This window comes from Lontra canadensis, unplaced genomic scaffold, assembly GCF_010015895.1.
Source record: "Lontra canadensis isolate GAN:19392208 unplaced genomic scaffold, GSC_riverotter_1.0 scaffold12, whole genome shotgun sequence".
Taxonomy (NCBI): Eukaryota; Metazoa; Chordata; class Mammalia; order Carnivora; family Mustelidae; genus Lontra; species Lontra canadensis.
This window is the reverse complement of record NW_022631006.1, coordinates 16134431-16154715: the sequence shown is the minus strand read 5'-3', so window position 1 is coordinate 16154715 and position 20285 is coordinate 16134431. Positions and strand designations below refer to the sequence as shown.

The 20285-nt window shown below is 46.1% G+C and overlaps 1 protein-coding gene across 2 annotated transcripts in view; it reads left to right on the top strand.

Annotated features, from left to right (window-relative positions):
• Positions 1–20022, top strand: part of SORD (sorbitol dehydrogenase) — a 31461-nt gene extending 11439 nt beyond the window's left edge. For both annotated transcript variants that reach the window (XM_032856609.1, XM_032856610.1), the window contains exons 2-9: positions 620–653; positions 3391–3555; positions 7124–7283; positions 10749–10867; positions 14039–14104; positions 15300–15475; positions 18719–18840; positions 19692–20022. In XM_032856609.1, the coding sequence (XP_032712500.1) occupies positions 620–653; positions 3391–3555; positions 7124–7283; positions 10749–10867; positions 14039–14104; positions 15300–15475; positions 18719–18840; positions 19692–19857 (1008 nt within the window). In that variant the 3' untranslated portion in view covers positions 19858–20022. The remainder of the gene's footprint in view (positions 1–619; positions 654–3390; positions 3556–7123; positions 7284–10748; positions 10868–14038; positions 14105–15299; positions 15476–18718; positions 18841–19691) is intronic.
• The last annotated feature ends 263 nt before the right edge of the window (positions 20023–20285 follow it).

Below are 20285 nucleotides of genomic sequence, written 5' to 3'. Positions count from 1 at the left end.
AAGCAGAGTTGGTGAATAATCATAATAGCTATGAATGCCGAATAGCTCAGATTGCTTTTTGAACCTGGGGAGTGGCCGAGGTGCAGGTCCTATGTGTTCCCAAAGGGTCTCTAAAACTCCACATGGGAGGTTTCAGAAGAGAGGGCTGAGCGCTGGTCGGTGTGTGCGCATGTAAAGGGAAGAGCAGCAGCGTGGATTTTTTTCAGCCTGTCTAGAGGTCAGAGCCTTCACGTGCTACTACCAAATGCCTTCACCCTTCTCCCTATAAGAGTGTCCCAGACCAAACAAATCTCTATCTTAAGAATGTGGTTTTCGAGAAGGGAAGGATCTGATATGGATGGCAGTCCAAACATCCTTTCTCCCTAGAGGAACGTTTAGTACACTTTTTTATTAGTCTAGGGCAAATTGCACCATGGGGTGGGGTGAGGTCAGGAATTAGAGACAGCATGATTTAGGGGGCCCCCTCAGGCATCCACGCAGCTGCCCTATGGTCTGAACCTGTGTTCATTCGTAGAAAAAATATTTGAATGAAACTCTACATTGACTAAACAGTTGAAAATATTCATAAGGGAAAGTTATTATGCATGCTAAATGATTTTTCTCTTTTTATTTCCTTTAGGAGAACTATCCTATCCCTGAACCAGGCCCAAATGGTAGGTCCTTGGGATACTCGACTTACATTTTGTTGTTTGTTATTAACCTGAAGACACCAGTGCATTGTTCCTTACCCCTTTTTTCCTATTATTTATGACTTTGCCTCCAATTAAAAACTATCTTTTGGGGGTTCCTGGATGGCTCAGTCATTTAAGCACCTGCCTTGGGCTCAGGTCGTAATCTCAGGGTCCTGGGATCAAGCCCCTCAACAGGCTCTCTACTTAGCAGTGAGACTGCTTCTCCCTCTCCCTCTGCCTCTCCCCCCGCTCATTCTCTCTCTCTCTCAAATAAATAAATAAAATCTTAAAAAAAACAACAACTATCTTTTTGTTAGGCTGTCAACCTAGTCTGTCATCCACAGCATGACTAGATAGATTCAACTTGACTGCTACATAAAGTAAACAGTGATAGATTCAGAAGAGTTACCGTCTCAGATTGCTGACTTGTCCCAGAGTTTTTGACATAAAATATCTCTCTGGACCAAAGGCAGAGTTATTCCTCATTTGACCTAACCTAGAGTTGGGTTACTCTGTGTACTTTAAACTGCTATTCAAGTGGCCAAATCCTGTCCTAACCCTAACCAAAGTTTTGAAAATTAGTGAGTCTATAGAACTTAATCTCTTAATTAGAAAGAGAGTGTCACTTTAGGAAGACTAGGACCTTCAGTCCAGTGGGGATGGGAGGGGCTGCATGGAGTGCTGCCCCAGGGTCCTGATCAACTCTGGGGCAGGCTTCCTGCCACCTTTGTTCCAGTCCTCTGGCCTCTCACTGGGCGAGCCTGTAAGGCCCAGATGACAAGCACATTTCCTGGAGTGCTGTGTGTACCTGGGGAAGTCATGGCCCCTGTTCCCTGGGGCAGATAACCTGCTGACAGTTTTCCAATCCCTCCCAACCATGGAGTCCCACTTCAGAATCTGCAAGACTCTGAACTGAGGCTGAGAGTAAGGCGAAAAGTGTCTATAGATAACTCACCCCATACCCAACCACTCGGGTGTCCTCTGTGTCCTGGGTGAGTTGGGGATGTGTGAACATCAGACTGAAGGCATTGTTCCTGGAGCCTCCAGAGCTTTGCTATTCAAAGGTCAGCTGGCTTATTGATTTATAGTGATAAGCATACAGACAATAGCTGTTTCTATCAGTGTTCAGCACGTAATACATATTTAGGGCTGAAGCATTTTCACCAAGATACCTTGTTAGAGGAGTGAAAGAGGCCCCTCACCGTGTCCTGAGAAATCGGTATGGATTCTAGAAGTCGCCAAACAAGGGCTGTCTTGGACTCAAAGGACCTTGGTGCTGTTTCTCTCTCTGACCTAGCATTCTGCTCTCACTTGTCTCTTGCTGCCCTTGAATTAGAAGGGGAAACGATGGTAAATTTCAGCTAGCATTCTAGCAAGTCAGATTTAACCTCCTATTACAAGTTGGTAACTTTGAAGAGAGGAAACTCAGATAATTTCTTCTACCTTGATCTCCATCTGCACCCTGCCATTTCTTACTCTGTTACCAAGGCCAAGGACAGAGAAGGTTCTACGGAGCCACACCTGGGGTGGACTGCTGATGATCTGTGGCAAGGGCAGGGTGTGAGACACCTGAATGCACAGCAGAGCTTTAGGTCTCTTTGTCTTTCTAAGACAGAGCTTTTTCTCAGGGAGATACTTGCAATGTGGTCATCTGAGTCAGACCAGGCCAGTAATCCTTCAGCACTTACTTCAGCAAAGGGGCTCGGTGGCATCGTTATTTTTAACTTGGAAAACTGACAACAACAATACCAACAAATCTCACTTATTCAAACCCGTGAGGGGGAAATACCCTTTGAAACCTTTGGAATGGTTTAAATTAAACCTGCATTCTTAAACATAACGACAGGCATGAAGAACGTAGATGCTCACAAAGTGTTGCCAAGCCTAGATTTTGCCAGCCTTTCTGTCAAGATCGGTAAGAAGCAGGCATAGCATATTAATTGTGTGGCATCAGTTATCTCCTAGAAAACAGTTTTTCCCTTAGACGGTTGATACATTTTTTCCCCATTAATAATATCTTGTTTATACAGTATATTAGAGTTCTCTAGAGAGATGGAACCAAGAAAGAGAGGAGAAAGAGATTTATTACATAGATGTGTTTATATATAGGTTTATTATATATGTCTCTAGGGAGAGGGCAGAGATTTATTTTAAATAATTGGCTCATGTGATTGTGAGGACTGGCAAGTCTGAAATTTGTAGGGCTGACCAGCAAGCTGGAAATTCAGGTAAAAGTTGATGCTTCAGTCTTGGAGGATTCCTTCTTCAGGAAACCTGTCTTTTCTCCTAGGGCCTTCAACTGATGGGATGGGGCCCACCGATATTAGGCAGAGTACTCTGCTTTACTCAGGGTCTACTTATTTAAATGTTAATTACATCTAGAAAATGCCCTCACAGCACAACTACTGTTTTTCTTTGGGGTTTTTTGTTTGTTTGTTTGTTTTTGTTTTTTTGAAATATTTTTATTTATTGAGAGAGAGCTAATGAGAGAGAGCATGGATGGGGGAGGGGCAGAGGGAGAGGAAGGAGCAGGGACCGCAATGTGGGACTCCATCCCAGGATGCTGGGATCATGACCTGAGCCTAAGGCAGACGCTTAACTGACTGAGCCACCCAGGCACCCCAATAAGTAGAGTCCAGAGGGAAAGCATGTTTGGTGCCTCAGACGGCAGAGGCGTCATCGTTCCTTCCCTCACTTGTTTTCTCCTTCCTCTTCTCAGAAGTGCTGCTGAAGATGCATTCTGTTGGGATCTGTGGCTCAGACGTCCACTACTGGCAGCATGGTCGAATTGGTGATTTTATTGTGGAAAAGCCTATGGTGCTGGGTCATGAAGCTTCAGGGACAGTCGTAAAAGTGGGATCACTGGTCAAGCACCTAAAACCAGGTCAGCAAAACCCTTCAACTAAGTGATTTATTTATTCCTCAGCATAAATGAATATTTGTGTGTACTTTCTTGGGGCCGGGCCCTCTATGAAGCCAGGGAGTTACAGCAGTGAATAAGACAGTCTCCATTTCTACACGCATGGAATGTGACTTTTCACAGAGGAAGACAGGTCTGGAACACACATACAGCTGCTTAGTTACTGTTGTGTTGAGGGCCCGAGAAGAATAGCGGTTTGATCAGTGCCTTCTAACCAGATCTGGCTCTTCTGAAGGAGGAACAATTAACCCAACATCTGAAGGCAGCTAAGGGATAAGCTAGGTATAGGGGTGGGGGAAATATTCCAGCCATAGGAACTACAAACTGCCTCCACCTGCTGAGAAACAGGTGGATGTAGTCCACCTTGGATATAGTCTTTGATCTTCTTGGATGACTGGAAAACCATGAGTATTTTTCTAGATTTTAGTTCATTCTCTTGGAGGGAGGACTTCGCAGCTGTGGTAGCCTGTGATGTTCCCCAACACAGTGAATTACATCCCAGCTGTGTGACAAGGCCAGCTGTTGACTGTATCCTTCCTTTGCTGAGGAGGCCACTGTACAGCCTGGTGATGACAGCAGATGATTCGAGACAAGGAGAAGGATGGCAGGAGACGCCATTCTGTGTCAGTTATGAGACTGCCTCAGCACAACTACGCGGAGAGGAACTGTTAGGCCCTGAAGAAGCTGGACTTGGGTTTCATTTCATCCTGAATAGAAGTCGAGGCAGCCCCTGACGTTTTGTGGCGTTATCCCCAAGAGGAAGATTCATAGTTTCCAACAGCCACTGATTGATTCTTACCTGTGGGACAAGATCCCTTAATATCAGTCAAAACAGAGTGGGGTTCTTTAAATTTAAGTTATAAGAAGTGCTTGGTCAGCATCTACAATGGGTCTCACTTTCTGTCAGGTGCTTTGAGGGATACAGAAAATTGAGAAGAACCGATCCCTGGATACTTTGATCTAGTTGGGGAGATCAGACGTCAGGGCATACATAAATAGAAGTAATTAGAGAATAAGACCATAATGTGCAGGACACCTGGGTGGCTCAGTCGGTTAAGCCACCACCTTCAGCTCAGGTCATGATCACAGGGTCCTAGGATCGAGTCCCTTATCGGGCTCCTTGCTTAGCGGGGAGCCTGCTTCTCTCTCTGCCTCTGCCTGCCACTCTGCCTGCTTGTGCTCTCTTTCTCTCTCTAACCAATAAATAAATAAAATCTTTAAAAAAAATACAAAAAACCATAATGTGCTATTAGGTGTGAAAAAGAATAGGGCTCTCACAGTTCAAGGAAAGGGCATTTGTTGTAGGCAGAGGTGTTTAAAGAAGGTTCATGGAAGAGATAGGTCTTTGAGCTGGACGTTGAACAATAATAATTACAGGAAGAAGAGGGCAGCTAATATTCATTGATTTAACTATTTGTTAGCCTCCATGTTAAATATTTACATGTATAATTATATATTTCGTTGTTGAAACAACTCTGATGTAGGCATTATTTTCTTCCTTAACAAATGAAGAAAGCGAACCATGGTGATTGCCCGGGGTCCCACACCAGCGAATCCCAAGCTGGGGTCCCAGCCTTGGTCTTTCTGACACTGAAGCAAGTGCTCAGAACCACTGGGCTGTCCAGCAACTGGAGAACTGAGAACAGTTTTGTATTTGAGTTCGTGAAGAGGTCAGAAGCGAATATTCTGGTTAAGAGGAACAGAAAAATAAAATTATGGAGGCAAGTGTAACATATCTGGGTTGCTAATAATTCTGTGCTGTTCAGAGTAGAGGTTCTGTGTTGGGGAGTTAGTGGGGATGTTAAAAATTAATAATCTGTATAAAAATCCCTCTTTAAAAAGCACTATACAACTGTGAGTTATTATTCTGTTATTGTAACATAACCATTAGAAGACAAAACTGAGACATACAAAACCCCACCTGATGATGATGGATCTTGAATCCTAGCTTGAAGAACTCATTGTCAATGTTAGAACATAATTTGGAGCAAAGGCTGCAGAGAAAGCAGTGAGGGGTGCCTACAAGTGGAACAGCACATTTTGGTGGTTGCAGGGACTTTTGTGGATCCTTTTTTAGAGATTTTATTTATTTATTTGTCAGAATGAGAGAAAGCACAAGCAGGGGGAGCAACAGAGGAAGAAGCAGCCTCCTGCTGAGCAGGGAGCCTGATGTGGGGCTCATGTGGGACTCGATCCCAGGACCCTGGGATCCTGACCTCAGCAGAAGGCAGATGCTTAACCAGACTGAGCCACCCAGGCATCTGTAAAACACAAAAATTTTTATTGAAGTGTTTCCCTTGCTGATTTGGACTGAAAGTTCTAATCAACTAGTCTAGAAAGAAGAAAAGCACTCACTGAGTAGTTCTTTACGTTTGTTTCTAAAATTCTAACATAAATCTTAAAGAATAAATAAGGCATGGAAGAACTCCTAACTTATATACAATCTGGCTATCTATCTTAGAGTGTGAATTTCCTGTTCAATAACACCAGCTCAGATAGTTATAATAATGATAAATACAATAAAAATAGTTAATACTACTTATATTACTACCACTACTACTACTACTAGTATCATCACTGCCCCACTATTGTTAATGAACACTAGCTACATACCAGGACTCTGCACTCTTCTATAGGCACTTCCTACACAAAAGGACATAAAATTAACGTGTCTGTTTAGTAAAGGGCAAACCTCCCATGGGTGACTCGTGTCAGGCTAAGGAGGCCCCAGCTCACCTTGTGCAGCCCCTGGGGGTAGGGGGTGAGGAGTGACTGGGAAGGGACACGAAGGAAAGCATTTCCGAGGTAGTGGTAATGTTCTGTATTATGATGGGTGTTCATATTACACAGGTGAGTACATTTATCAGAATTTATGTAGTGATCCATGTAATCTGGCCCATTTTATCAATACCTAAATTTTACCTTAAAAAAGAACCAGAGACAAGTGGACAAGAGGAGAAGGACACTAGTTCACAAGCCTGAGTGTTATTCTCCACCAGAGTCTCAGACCTCCCTGGGTCATTTTCCTGAGCCAGCCTCCTAACCCAAGACTCTGTTAACTCCTAATTATATCTAAATACAACCAGACTGAACTTAAGACATGCCGTAATTTTGGCTCTTGCGTTTGGTATGAACTTGTCCCATATTTTCAAAGCATGTGAAGGGGGAAAAGCCTGCGAACTCCACACAGCAGCTTGAGCTGGGTCCTGGCTTACCTTAGAGAGGGAGCTGGTCTCTGTTTCCCAAGCTGGGAAGTGATTGTGGAGCTGGGGGTGGGGGGTTGGCTTGTTCCATGAGTGGGTGAAAGGGTAGGTCAGACCAGTCTGTGGAGAAGTGGGCTGGTCATTCTCTCCCAGAGTGTGAGTCTATCCTGCATCCCAAGTTTTCTGTGGCAGCTCTAGGATAGGACTTGTCTGGTATACCCTGGGTCCCAGGGAAGGGGGTGGCTCTCTGGGACAGAGTTCCCCACTGGCACCTGCCCAGGAGCATGGCCCCCTTCACAGAAGCACTGCCCTCGCATTTTCCTCTCCAGGAGATCGTGTTGCCATCGAGCCTGGTGCTCTGCGAGAAATGGATGAATTCTGCAAGATTGGCCGGTACAATCTGTCGCCATCCATCTTCTTCTGTGCCACACCCCCTGATGACGGGAACCTCTGCCGGTTTTATAAGCACAACGCTGACTTCTGCTACAAGTTAGTGCCTGAGACCTGGCCTGGCCACCTGGGACCTCTCCCCCTTTGGCTGGGGTTCTTTCTTCTAGTTTCCTGTGGTGATTTGTTCTTTTCAGCTCGTAATTCCAGACACGAAGCATCCCCTCGACAGGCCCTTCTTGGTGGCACTGAGGGAAGGTAGCTTGCCTAGGGCCGAGACTGACTGACACCACTTGGTTTAGTCTTGGCATTGAGCTCCCCTCACCTAGGGCAACAATAGAAGATTTTTGCCGAACTCACTCCCTTCCAGCTATCCTGCAGATAACCTGCTGTAGTTTGTTCTCCATTACTGGTTTCCAAGGCAGCTCCCAGGAAAGAGAACTTAGCACAGCAGTGACCCTGCTCACAACACCAGTAACAGCAGCCACTGGGGGTTTCTGGAGGAAGCATGGCCTGGAGCCAGCGCTGAGCTGGGACCCTGGATCCCCTTCCTCCTAGTGAGTGACTTTGGGGGAAATGACATCACCTTCCGCTGCTTTGGTCTCATTTAAGTCACCTGAAGACCCAATAAGGCAATGCATATGGAGTCACAGTTATTAGTACTCCATGCCTGGCCTTGTGGTCATCAATGCTTTGCACCGTTTATCTGAATTAACCTTCATAAGAACAGTGGTGAGGTGGGCAGTTTGGTGGAGGGGGTGCAGAGGCTAGAGGGAGGAGGCTTATTGGGCACACGGAAGAGCCAGGAGTCAAGCTTGGGTTCCTGTCCTGGGCTCACTACCCTATCCCAACTCTTGAAGTGGTTTTGGGGTGAGGACTTGTATCTGGCAGAGGCGAAGTATTGCCCCTTCCACATGGGTCCCAGCCCATGAAGCTGTGGGTGCTGATCCGCCACTTTCCTTCTGACCTTCTGGCAGGTATGTTTTCCTCCCTCCCGACATGGCCCCAGCTGTGACTTCATTGGCCAGGATGGGGCTTGCCTGAAGGAGGCTAGCTGCCAGTCACAGGGGCAGTTGGACAAATCTGAGTTTTCTAGTGCCCACTGCAAGCCTTGAGAGGGGTCACAGGCCAGACCTCGTGATGAGTTTAAGTCAACACCGAACTGCTCTAGAAGAAAGCAGTTTATGGGTGTAGAGTCCACCTGTCAGCAAGTGGTTCCTGAACCAGCCCACTTTGTCGGGGCCCTTTCCAAGTGGAGGTACCAAACAAGGTTTTCTTGAAAGGCAGAAAAGCAAATGGTAAAGTTTAAAACTGACCATGGGTCTCTGCTGTTTACCAACTGTGTGACCTTCAGCCTGTTAAACTTTGCATCCTTAAGGTCCTTGTCTGTAAAATAGAGATGGTAATAGCACCAATATGATGAAATGCATAGACTTACTGACAGAATTCAATGAGAAAAGCATGTCAAGTATTCAACATGAGGCCTGGCACATAGTAGGTGCTCGGTAAGTGGGGCCATGATGTATCCTAGCCATGGCCTTGTGTCTGGGGGATAGGTACAGATTAGGTCTGAAAGGAAGCCTTGTACTTGGGATAGGGGTGGTGGAGGAGGGTGTGTTGGTGATGTTAATGGGAGGGCAGAATAGGGGACAGGCAGCCCCCCATCTCTCCTTTCCTCCCAGCGTGCTTTCTGCTCACGTCCTCCTCTCTGGTTTCTGTATGAGGATTCCTGTACTGTCACAACCTCTTTATTTTCCTACCGACCTTATTTCCTTTCTTTTTATCTTCCTGCTTCCCCCTTGGCTTCTTGATCATCCTCTACCCTTTGGTTATTCCCTCAACCTTATTGTGAAAACCACCAAGTTGTCTTATTCTCTGGTATTTATAAAGTCATGATTGATTGGAGCTGAGAAGAAACTTAGGGTGCTCTCATCCTCCCTCTCCCTCAATCCCCACTGAACAAGGTCGGGGAAGGAGGTCCCAGAGAGAGTGTGGTTTGAAGGTTCCTTGGAAGAGTTTGGGAGTCTTCATTATTTCATTTCAAACTTTTGTCCCTTTTATAGAATCGGTGGGGTGGGTGGTGTGGGTACAAGGGGTGATGGAGGCAATCTAAGCAGGTGAGGATTGAAGTGGGGGGGATTATGGGAGAAAAGCAGAGGGACGGCATGGGGGGTTAAGGTGGGGCAGCCGGCCGGCAAACTTCAGGCCTCATTATTCTGTGATGCATCACGGGAATGAGCACTTTGGCTGCCATCTGTCTTTCCTTTCAAACTTGAGGGATTTTATGTTCTAGCATGTGGAGGTTTGGGGCACTGAATAAAACTACCGGCCAGCGAGGACCATGCAGAAATGAGATATTATCCACAGAGCCACTTGTACCAGGAGGCAGCTAGTAATGGGACAGGCAGGATGTGGAGCGGGGAGACCTGGCTTCAAGTCTTGCTTTCCCGCTCATTAGCCTTGTAACCTTGGGCAAGTCTCTGAATGTCATTGTGTTTCAGTTTCCTCTTCTGTAGAATAAAGGTAAAAATAAAGCCTGTCCTTCCTGCCTGACAAGGTCATGGTGAGGATCAAATGAGATAAATGGATGAAAAAGCCCTTAATCTGTAAAGCCTTATGCAAATGTTTACTGTCATCGTCAGTGGGGTAGGTAATAGGGTCAGGTGGACTCAAGTGAAAACCAAGAGCCCAGTGGAGAAGGTGACACAGCATTTAATCAGCTGCCCGGAAGACAGGCCCTTTCCCCATCATGACATGTCCAGGGACAGCCAGGCAGCTGCTGCCATCAGATGTGGTTCTTCTGGAACATACCATATGGGGACAACAGAGTGATGCCAGGTTCTAAATCACGGTTCTGCAAAGCTGCTCATAGTTGGGATTATTGTACATAAGTTTGAGAAGCAGATGAGATGCTGACATGTGGTTATATTAACCTCTTGTTAGATGAACTTCTCATTTTTTTGGTTTTATTTTTTTAAAAGATTTTATTTATTTATTTGACAGAGAGATACAACAAGAGAGGGAACACAAGCAGGGGGAGCTGGAGAGGGAGAAGCAGGCTCCCCACTAAGCAGGGAACCCGATGCGGGCCTCTATCCCAGGACCCTGGGATCATGAGCTGAGCTGAAGGCAGATGCTTAACCGACTGAGCCATCCAGGCGCCCTGAAATTATTTATTTATTAGTGACAGCCATACCATACCTTGTCTCTGATAACATGTTAAAGCAAACATAATGTGTTCATTTACCGAAGTGACTTGTCCAAAGAACAATTTTCAGAGCAGGGCAGTGTGGCCTGGGCTCTCAAATCAGGCGTATCTGGTTTCCATTTCAAACCCTTTGAGCCTGTCACTAGTTTTGAACCTTAGAAGCAAGTAATTGAATTCTCCAAGGTTTTGTTTCCTTGTCTGTAAAATGGGAGTATTACTACCTGCCCCAGAACTCTCCAAGGATTTACATGAGGGAATATATGTAAATTACTCAGCACATAAATAAATGCTCAGTAAATATTAGCTCTTGTTTTTATTAACCCAAAGGGACTAACTGAGTGTGTTGAATGACACCCCAGGCTTCCTGACAATGTCACCTTTGAAGAAGGGGCCCTGATTGAACCACTGTCTGTGGGGATCCATGCCTGCCGGCGAGCTGGAATCACCCTGGGGAACAAGGTCTTTGTGTGTGGAGCTGGTAAGAAACAGATGACCCCCTAGTTATGAGTTCCTTAAGGGGAATGTGGAGATCCCTCTGCCTATCTCATCTCCCCACCACCCCCACTGCAATGTCTGAAATTGGTCCTTAAATCTTTCTGGGGGTGGGGAGGATTATGGTGTCCCCTTCCCTCCATGACCAGAACTTTCTGCTAAATAAACCGTCTGCAGGCATAATAGTAACTCCGGTCATTTCCTAGGCAATATAACCCTTTCGGTCATTTAAAGAAAGCAATTTGCAATTATTTTTTAACTTGACAGGAAACCAGGGACATGTTTTTGGTAGTAGAGGGAAAGGCAACTTCCAGAACTTTCACATCATGCCAGAGAAGTGGTCTCCTGGTCCATCCAGGAATGAGGTGGGACCTTTTCATGACCAGTGGAAGGAATGGAGCCTGGTCCACCATGAGCCAGCACTCTGCTTGTTGGGGTTACAGATGGCTGCCTTCTTTCCACCCCTGCTTCCAGCCACCCAAACAAACCTGAACAAACAAAACCATTCAAGGTGTCTAATGCTAGTGACACAGATAGCACACTCATGCTCCCTGTGGTTGTGATCTGGTCGGTGTTTCTCATACAGCTTTTTCTTTTTGGTATAATTGACATATTACATTAGCTTCAGATGTACGATGTAATGATTTGATATTCGTATATATTGGAAAATGATCACCACCCAGAGTCTAATTGACATCTGTCACTATGCATAGTCACAAAGTTTTTCTTACAATGAGAACTTTTTAAGATCTACTCTCATAGCAACTGTCAGATATGCAATATGGTATTATTTATTATAATCACCACACTGTACATTATATCCCTGTGATGTATTTATCTCATAACTGGAAGATTATATCTTTTGACCTTCTTCCCCCTCTTTCACTCACCTCTCACCACCCTCACCCCAGCAACCAATCTGTACTCTGTATCTGTGAGCTTTGTTGTTCTTTGTTTGTTTAAATTCCACATGTAAGCGTTATCATATAGTATTTGTCTTTGTCTCATTCATTGCTCTTAGCGTAATGCCCTGAGTCCATCCGTGTCACAAATGGCAAGATTTCCTTTTACGACTATGAATAATATTTCACTGTGTACATACAGACCACATTTTCTTTGTGTCTTCATCTCCATGGGTGGACACTTAGGTTGTTTCCATATCTTGGCTATTGTAAGTAATGGGGCAGTGAACAAGGGGGTGCATATATCTTTTTGAGGTAGTGATTTTCATTTTTTTCAAATAAATACTCAAAAGTGGAATTATTGGATTACATGGTAGTTCTAGTTTTAATTTTGTGAGGAACCTCCATATTGTTTTCCACAGGGATTGGAAACTTACATTCCCACCAACAGTGCCTGAGGGTTCCCTTTTCTCCACATCATCAGCAACACCTGTTATTTCATGTCTTTTTAATAGTAGCTGTTCCAACAGGTGTGAGGTGATACCTCACTGTGGTTTTGATTTGTATTTCCCTGATGATTAATGATGTTGAGCACCTTTCCAAGTACCTGTTGACCATCTGTACGTCTTCTTTGGGAAAATGTCTGCTTGGGGGTGCCTGGCTGACTCAGTCAGTAGAGCATGCACATTGGAGATTACTTTAAAAAAAGAAAAAAAAGAAAAAGGAAAATGTCTATAGATCCTTGGCCCTTTTTAAAATTAGATTGCTTGGTTTTTTGCTATTGAGTTGTATGAGTTCTGTCTATAGTTTCTGGGTATTAACCTCTTACCGGATATGATTCGCAAATATTTTTTCTCCTTTGGCAGATTGCCTTCTTCATTTTGTTGATGGTTTTCTTGGCTGTGCAGAAGCCTTTTAGTTTGATGTGGCTCCCCATGTTTACTTCTGCTTTCATTCAATTGTGTCAAATTAAAAAAATCATGTCGAGGCTGATGTCAAGGAGCTTACGGCCTGTGTTTTCTTTTAGGAGTTTTAATGGTTTTAAGTCTTGATGTTCAAGTCTAATCCATTTTGAGTTAGTCCTCATACATTTTCAGGACTGATTTTGACAGGGCTAAGTGACTGTAGGACTAAGAGAGATGATGGGTGTAAAACAGACTTGCCTCAGTGAGCTCACAGAGTGTAGTATTCTGGTGACATCTCTGTTTTAAACCTGCATAAGTAATACCTTTTTGACATAGAAAAAGGAGTCATTCGTATCACACGTGTACATATATACAGAGAGGTTGACCCGTATCCCTGTCACCTATCAGCCGGAGAGAACCGCAGTAAATATTTTCATGTAGAATCTTTCAGGTTTTGTTTAAAATGAGACCATGCTAAACACACTTTATTTTACCTTCTTTAAAGAAAAAAAGTAGTATATGATGAACATCTTTCCATGACACTAGATGAAAAAGTTATGACACAATTTTTAAGAGCTGTATGATATCCCACTGTAGTTTGTTTAGCTAATCACCTCTTTTTTGGTCATTTATTTTCCAATGTTTTGATTTTGGAGGGAACTCAACAAAATTATTTTCAAAGGCATTGTGAAAAAGCCAATCCTCAAAGATAATCTGCATAGCTTCATTTTGTGGGTCTGGTTTTTTGTATTAAAGCTATGTCATCTAGCATGCAGATACTGTGGGGAGCAGGTGGTCTCTGGGCTGATTTTTAGGTACCCGAACGACTTAGAGACTCCTGAGCAGCTGGGTCAATCCAGGGGGCCAGTTCACTTAATGACATTGTCCAAGGTAGCCCTCAGAGGGGACCTGTAAAGGATGTATCTCTCCTTGGGGAGATGTGATGGGGTGTAAGAAGGTAGGGGTCAAAGAGAGAACAGGACAATGTATCCAGACCTTCTAAGACATCTTATTCTCTTAATAAATATATGTTTCCTTGAGCCTTCTGGTTCTTTGATATTATCCCCAAGCAGTATCCGAGAGTAAATGGCAAATTTCTAGCTCTGAGGTCTGAGAGAAATAAATAGAACTCAGCACTAGGAGCAAAATTTCATGTAGAGAACAATTCTTCATATATTTATTTACTTACGCATTCAAACAGTTGTTAAGGTCTCAGCATGTGTGAGGCACTGGGATAGATTCTAGAGGTGCACAAAAGATAGGGTTCCTAGCCTGGCCTGGACAAGGGGGAGAGCTGATGAGCTGATGTTTAACATTTCACAAACATCTCCCATTTCCTGCTTTTTTTAGGGCCGATTGGACTGGTCACTGTGATTGTGGCCAAGGCGATGGGTGCAGCTCAAGTGTTGGTGACTGGTAAGAAGGTTTTCTTTTTAAATCTCCTTGAAGGGGGGAGTGCCTGGGTGGCTCAGTCGGTTTGGCGCCTGCCAGGGTCCTGGACTCAAGATGTGCATCAGGCTCTCTGCTCAGCAGGTAATCTGCTCCTCCCTCTCCCTCTGCAGCTCCCCCTGCTTGTGCGATCTCTCTCAAAATAAGTAGTAAATTTTTTTAAATCTCCTTGAAGAGGAAACAGCTGGCCTATAGTTTGGGGCAAGGGCATAAGAACTCTTCTCTTCCTGGGGTCCTGGGTTTCTAAACAGGCTTCTCCTTTCTTCCCTTGGGTTCCAGCACTGAAAATCCCACCCAGGGATGACCATCTCAGGGCTCAGGAGGAGGCTCTTTTGAAGCTTCTGGGAGAGGGTAGATGCTGTGGAGAAGAGGGCCTGGATCTTTATGTGTGGACCTCAGATGCCCCTACTGCTCACTTGATTCTAAGAAGTGGCTTAGCCCTTGGCCCATTTAGCCAAACCCAGGAGGCACAGAAGGTGTGCTTGTGTGTGTGTGTGATGTAGAGTTAGTGGGATGTATATGTTTATTAGAGGGTGTTTGTGTGTGAGGTGTGTGGTATGGGTGGGAAATGTGTGTATGTGTGAGGAGAGCTTATCTGTGACAGCATGTGTGGGTCAGGGAAGTATGTATGGAAGCATGTAGGGTATAGAAGAGTGTGTGTGTGTGTGTGTGTGTGTGTGTGTGTGTGTAGAAGGCATCTGTGAGAAAGAATGTGGGTATGAGTAAGTATGTAGCATTGTGTAGAGTATGTGTAAAGGGGAGTAGGGTTATAAGCAAGTATGTTTTGTGTGCAAATAAGGTATCAGAGTGTGTGTAGAAGGTATCTACAAGTGTTATATGTGAGGAGCAGTTACCTGTCAGAGAGGGAGTGTGTATGCAGTGGTGTGGTGTGTATAGGGGTGTGTGGGGGTGCAGAACAGTGTGGGTATCTGAGAAGTGATCTGAGAGAGAGATGGGGGAGGGGGAAGGAGAGCTTGCACATGTGCAGCTGTGTGGTGTGTGTGTGGGAGCCTATGAAGGTGTAGAGAGTATGTGTGCTGGTCTCGTGGACACCACCCACTACATCTGAGCTTCACTACCATTAAAACCTGCACCTCTACCTTTTTCTCCCTAATCCGCCAGCCAGTTCTCAGTTGTAAAGAAGCTTTTTGTTCCCCTTTAGATCTGTCTGCCTCTCGGTTGTCTAAAGCCAAGGAGGTTGGGGCTGATAACGTCCTTCGGATTTCCAAGGAGAGCCCTAAGGAAATCGCCAGTAAAGTGGAAGGTCTGCTGGGGTGCAAGCCGGAAGTAACCATCGAGTGCACAGGGGCGGAGCCTGCCATCCAGGCAGGCATCTATGTGAGTCGGATGAGGGTGGCCAGAGCTGGTGGGCAGCTTTGGGGCATTGGCACATGGCAGGCAGCAGTAAGGGGTGCTGGCACCCGAGTGTCTCCACTACCCTCTCCTGTGACCACCCCCCACCCCCAGACAAAATGAGGTGATCTCGGTATCTCTGGTTTTTGTTTCATCTCACTTGCTTCACATCCTTCCTTATTGAGTCTTCAATGTGAGGCTTCAATGAGGTAACAGCTGTATATGGCCCTTGAAAGATGTTAAGAGACCCACCCCTTAAGTGATCATATCTGTGATCATAAAAGGACTCTTGGCAAAAAAAAAAAAAACAGGAGGAAGGGAGAGCCATGCCTTAGTTGTGTGTGGGAAATCCCTTTCTTCCTTTATTGAGGAAAACTGCAGTCTTTGAGTCATTGTTAAAAAGCAACAGCCATTAATGTAGTCACAAAGGTGGGGTGGTTTTTTAGAGTCACAGTTAGCTGCTACTCTTCTTTCCCAGACCTGGGAATGGATAAGCTACCAATGCCTGATTTGACCCTCAGGGATCCACCCATAATTTATGGGAAGTTGCCAGGAAAGGGGAGTGGCAGGGGGCACATAGACACACGAGGGTGGGAAGTGGTGTTGATGGATCCAAGTATGATGAAATGAGGGGAGAAAGAATACCTTCTAGGTTCCACCCCTACCATGCGCTGGGTCTTCTGCTGGGTGCTTTATAAATGTGCTGTCAGTGTGCACCAGATGAAGACTAGTTACCCTTTCCACATTTCACCACAAGAGGCCTGGTGACTTGACTTGAGCACACTGCCTCAATGCCTGAGCTTTTCTTACTCTGTCTGCTGCTTAGGAGAGAAGGGAAGGAGGGGACAAGGAGCCGGTGGGCAGCCATGCTAGGAGGGAGGGACAGGGCTGAGGACAGCAGTAGCAGCAGCCTGTCCCCTCTACCCTCCGGGCACTTCTGCCCTGCCTCCCACAATGCTGTCCCACAGCAGCACAGGCTTCCTCCTTCCTTCTGAGTCACAGCTGGGTCATCCAAAAGGGCACTTTGCCCCACTCAAGACTTGCTGGGGAATGCCGGCCTGGTACCCTGGCCGAGGTGCCTAGTCATTTGCCCACCAGGATGCCCCTGGCATTGGGGGTGAGAGGAAGAGGTGGGACGCGAGAGGAACAGCTGCCACTTTCGCTCTGTCCTAAGTTCCAGTCGGGGCCAGCTCACCCTCTGCTCCACTGTCAGAGATAATGGTTGCCTTGTGGGAAGGGGCAAAGAGAACCCAAAACTCAGAGGGTGATGGGTCTGTGTGATCAGTCAACAAGTGACCTGTCTTGGGCACCTGCAGTGCCCTGGCTTCGTGCTGGGGACCTTGGGGGCTTTGATGCATAAGGTGCATCCAGCCATCTTCAAGTTGTTGGCCACCTTGGCCAAGTTGTTGGCCAAGTCAGTAACCCCCATCCACAGAGAGGCAGGAAAAGACATGGCTTCACAATGCAAGACTTTCTTCCTCTTCTCCGCTGCCTGGAAAGCACTGGGAACACTTGGCATCTCTCTCTAGCTGTTGATGGTGGGGGCCCCATTGCCAGGCTCCCTGAGGTGGGTGCAGAGGTAAATGCCCAAGGGCCTCACCACGCCTGAAGCTGGTACTTCTCCCAAGTGAGGAATGGAGCCATTCTGCATGACAGACACTACAGAATGCTGCAGGCCACCCTGCCAATGGGCAGGTTAGGTGGAGGCACCTTATATAGACATACCCGAGAGTCACTTTCCTGCCAGATTCGTGACTAGAAAATCTTTGGGAGGAGACGTGGAAAATGCTTAGGGTAGAATTCATGTCATCTTGGTGCAGAGGTCACACCCACAAAACAATGGTCAGCTAGTCCAAGCGTTCCTTTGTCTGTGGTCAGCATCCTGGCACCTTGGGATGGCCATTTGGCAGTATTCGTCGTCGTCCTCCTCCTCACTAGGTGGAAAGGAAATTTGAATAGGGAAACAGTTTCCAAGAAAATTTCTCACAAGTTTTGTGTGGCTCAGTCACAACTTTGACTCTACACCCCACCCCACCTTTTCCAGTGGGGAGAGAGCCTCCCCCGTTACCAACAGTGTTCATAAGTCACAAGTGGTTTGTCAGGAACTCTGTGCTTCAGTTAAAAACAAAAAACATGCCAGACAGTGAGCCCAACCTAGTGCTGAGCACTAGGATTGTTAGGCCAACCGCTCTGTTTGGGAGGCGTCATCCTGATCCTACACACAAGGAAGCTGGTTGAGAGGGTCTCACAGATCCATCCAACATGTAAATTCCAGAGTCACCCCCATGCTACAGGCCTCTCTTCATGGTGTATCCTTCCCCTCAAAGATAGAGGCTGTGGTGCGGGCCTCTTTGCAGCTCCACTGGTTAAACTTAGAATGGTTCCAGTAAGTGCTTGCTGCTGGCAACTGTCATGAAAACTGAGGCAAGTGGACTATTCTTCTGTCTCTCACAGCACTGGCCACAGTGATCTCCAAAAATCTCTGGAGCAGGCACAGCCTTCTTGTGGAATCAGGTAGAGATTATCAGGAGAAATTTCCATGTCTGGCCCACGCCAAGTCAGAACTGATAAGGCAGATAAATGTTCAAGGAAGACAAAATCCATTGTGGCTGATGATACTATTGGGATTAATGTCTCTGGAACAAAAATATTTCCAAATGTCAGCCAGTGTGCTTAAATAAGGCAATGTTCAAGCCATAGAATTCTAATGGCTCTCCCCATCTGTATGTGCTTGGTAGTTTCCTCACCAAGAGGGTGGTTCCTTAGAGGTTTGACAAAGATCCTGTCTTTTGTGGAATTGACATTCTGGAGGAGGGGTGGGTGCTAAGATGAGGAGGTACCTCAGCCAGCACCTGGTATGGAATTAGTAAAGCTCTGAGAGATGCTCAGGAGCTGAAGGTTAAGCTTGTTTGTAGGGAAGATTCTCACTGGGGTCTGGAGATCCTGGGCTGTTGCCTAGGATCTTGTGGACAGTGGAAGGGGCTCCCACTGGGCCTGGTCCTCCACTGGTAAAGTGTATGATCTCAGGATCCTCCAAGAAGATAACTCCACTGCTCTGTTAGGTTTGGCTGACATTGAAGAGCTCAATGGTAGAGAAAGAATCGTATTCTCTGGAGTATTTGGATACTCACCTGATGCAAACAGATATTTATGTGACAAAAGTCCTTTTGAATGGAAAGACTGCATTTTCTGATCTTCTGGGTTTTCTTGTTCTCATCTCCTCTTCAGGCTACTCGTTCTGGTGGGACCTTGGTGCTCGTAGGGCTGGGCCCTGAGATGACCACTGTGCCCCTGGTGCATGCGGCCATCCGGGAGGTGGACATCAAGGGCGTGTTTCGATATTGCAACACGTGAGTATGTGGTGGGTAGGCTGGGGGCGGCGGGGACGATCAGCTGGCAAGACCCCTGCTCAGCCTCTGGGACCAAGAGTTGCCTCCGTTTATTCATGGGGAGCATTCCTGAGCCATACTGACACCCGCATGTCATGGTCAGAGTCCGAAGAGAGAGCATCACTCCTGGTAAAAAACAGGAGGGCAGAGATGGCAGAGGGAAGAAGGAAAGGTGGGGGATCTTGAAGGAAGCATGTCTCTTCATTTCCTCAAGTGGCCTGCTCTTCATTTTCCCCCTGAAAGAAGGAGAGAAAAGGGAACAACAGTAAGAACTCAAGTCCCTTGGTCTCCACCCCAGATCCCAGGGCCCACCCTGAGAAGTGAGAGGGTTTTAGTTCACCTACCTCATGCTCTGTGGCCCTAGGCTCTCCCCAATAGGGGAACTTTCCCAGGACCACCTTCCCCAGCAGTACCCCTACTCCCACCATTATAGTCTGACCATTCTGTCAGCAGAGTGCCATTTTCCAATAAACTCTGCCAAGCCAGAGGGATATGGATGGCTTATCATCGGCTGCTTCTCTGAGGATTTTCCGCCTTTTCACAGTGGCCTCTGTATGCCTTATGCCTTCATGCCAAAGGAATTCTAGACTTCGTGACAGACATTGCAGTGGGGTGGAGGCGTTGGGAATAAATAGACTGTACTCCCAGACTGTAAATCATAAGATCATTTCTACCATTGTTTGTCAAGTAGACCTTGTAGAACCACAGTGCTATATAAATAAATAGAGCCAAGCTGATCTTGTGCTTGGTGACTTTGGGGACCTGGTTCTTTCCTCTTGTAGGTTTCATGTGACATTTGTGATCTTTTACAGGTGGCCGATGGCAATTTCGATGCTTGCCTCCAAGTCTGTGAACATAAAGCCCTTAGTTACCCATAGGTTTCCTCTGGAAAAAGCTCTGGAGGCCTTTGAAACAGCCAGAAAGGGACTGGGGTTGAAAGTCATGCTCAAGTGTGACCCCAAGGACCAGAATCCCTAATAATGAATTGGGTTTTGCCCTCAACCCCCTACCCCCAGCCTGGTGCCAGTATCTTGGCAGGGCGGGGCTTGATGCAAAAGTTTCTTTTGAGTAGCAAAAATAATTAAAATAATTCATTACAAGCAGAGAGCCTTAAACAACAGAGGAACTGGTGTACCTTAAAAACACAAGTAGGGACAGTTTGGGGGAATTTGCAGGCAGAGTGACCTACCTGTTCATACAAAGCAAAGTTCAAGTAGAGCAGAGTTTGTTAGGCAGGTGCTGGGAACTCCCCTTCTTCCTGGAATGCCTCAGTTAAGTGAGGAAAGAAATCTGCCCATTGGGTTCCTGGTTCCACCGTGACTGGCCAGGTGGGGTTGGGAGCTAAGTTATGGAGAGACAACTTGATCAGACTTGACTGGCACAGAAACTGATTTTCATGAAAAATC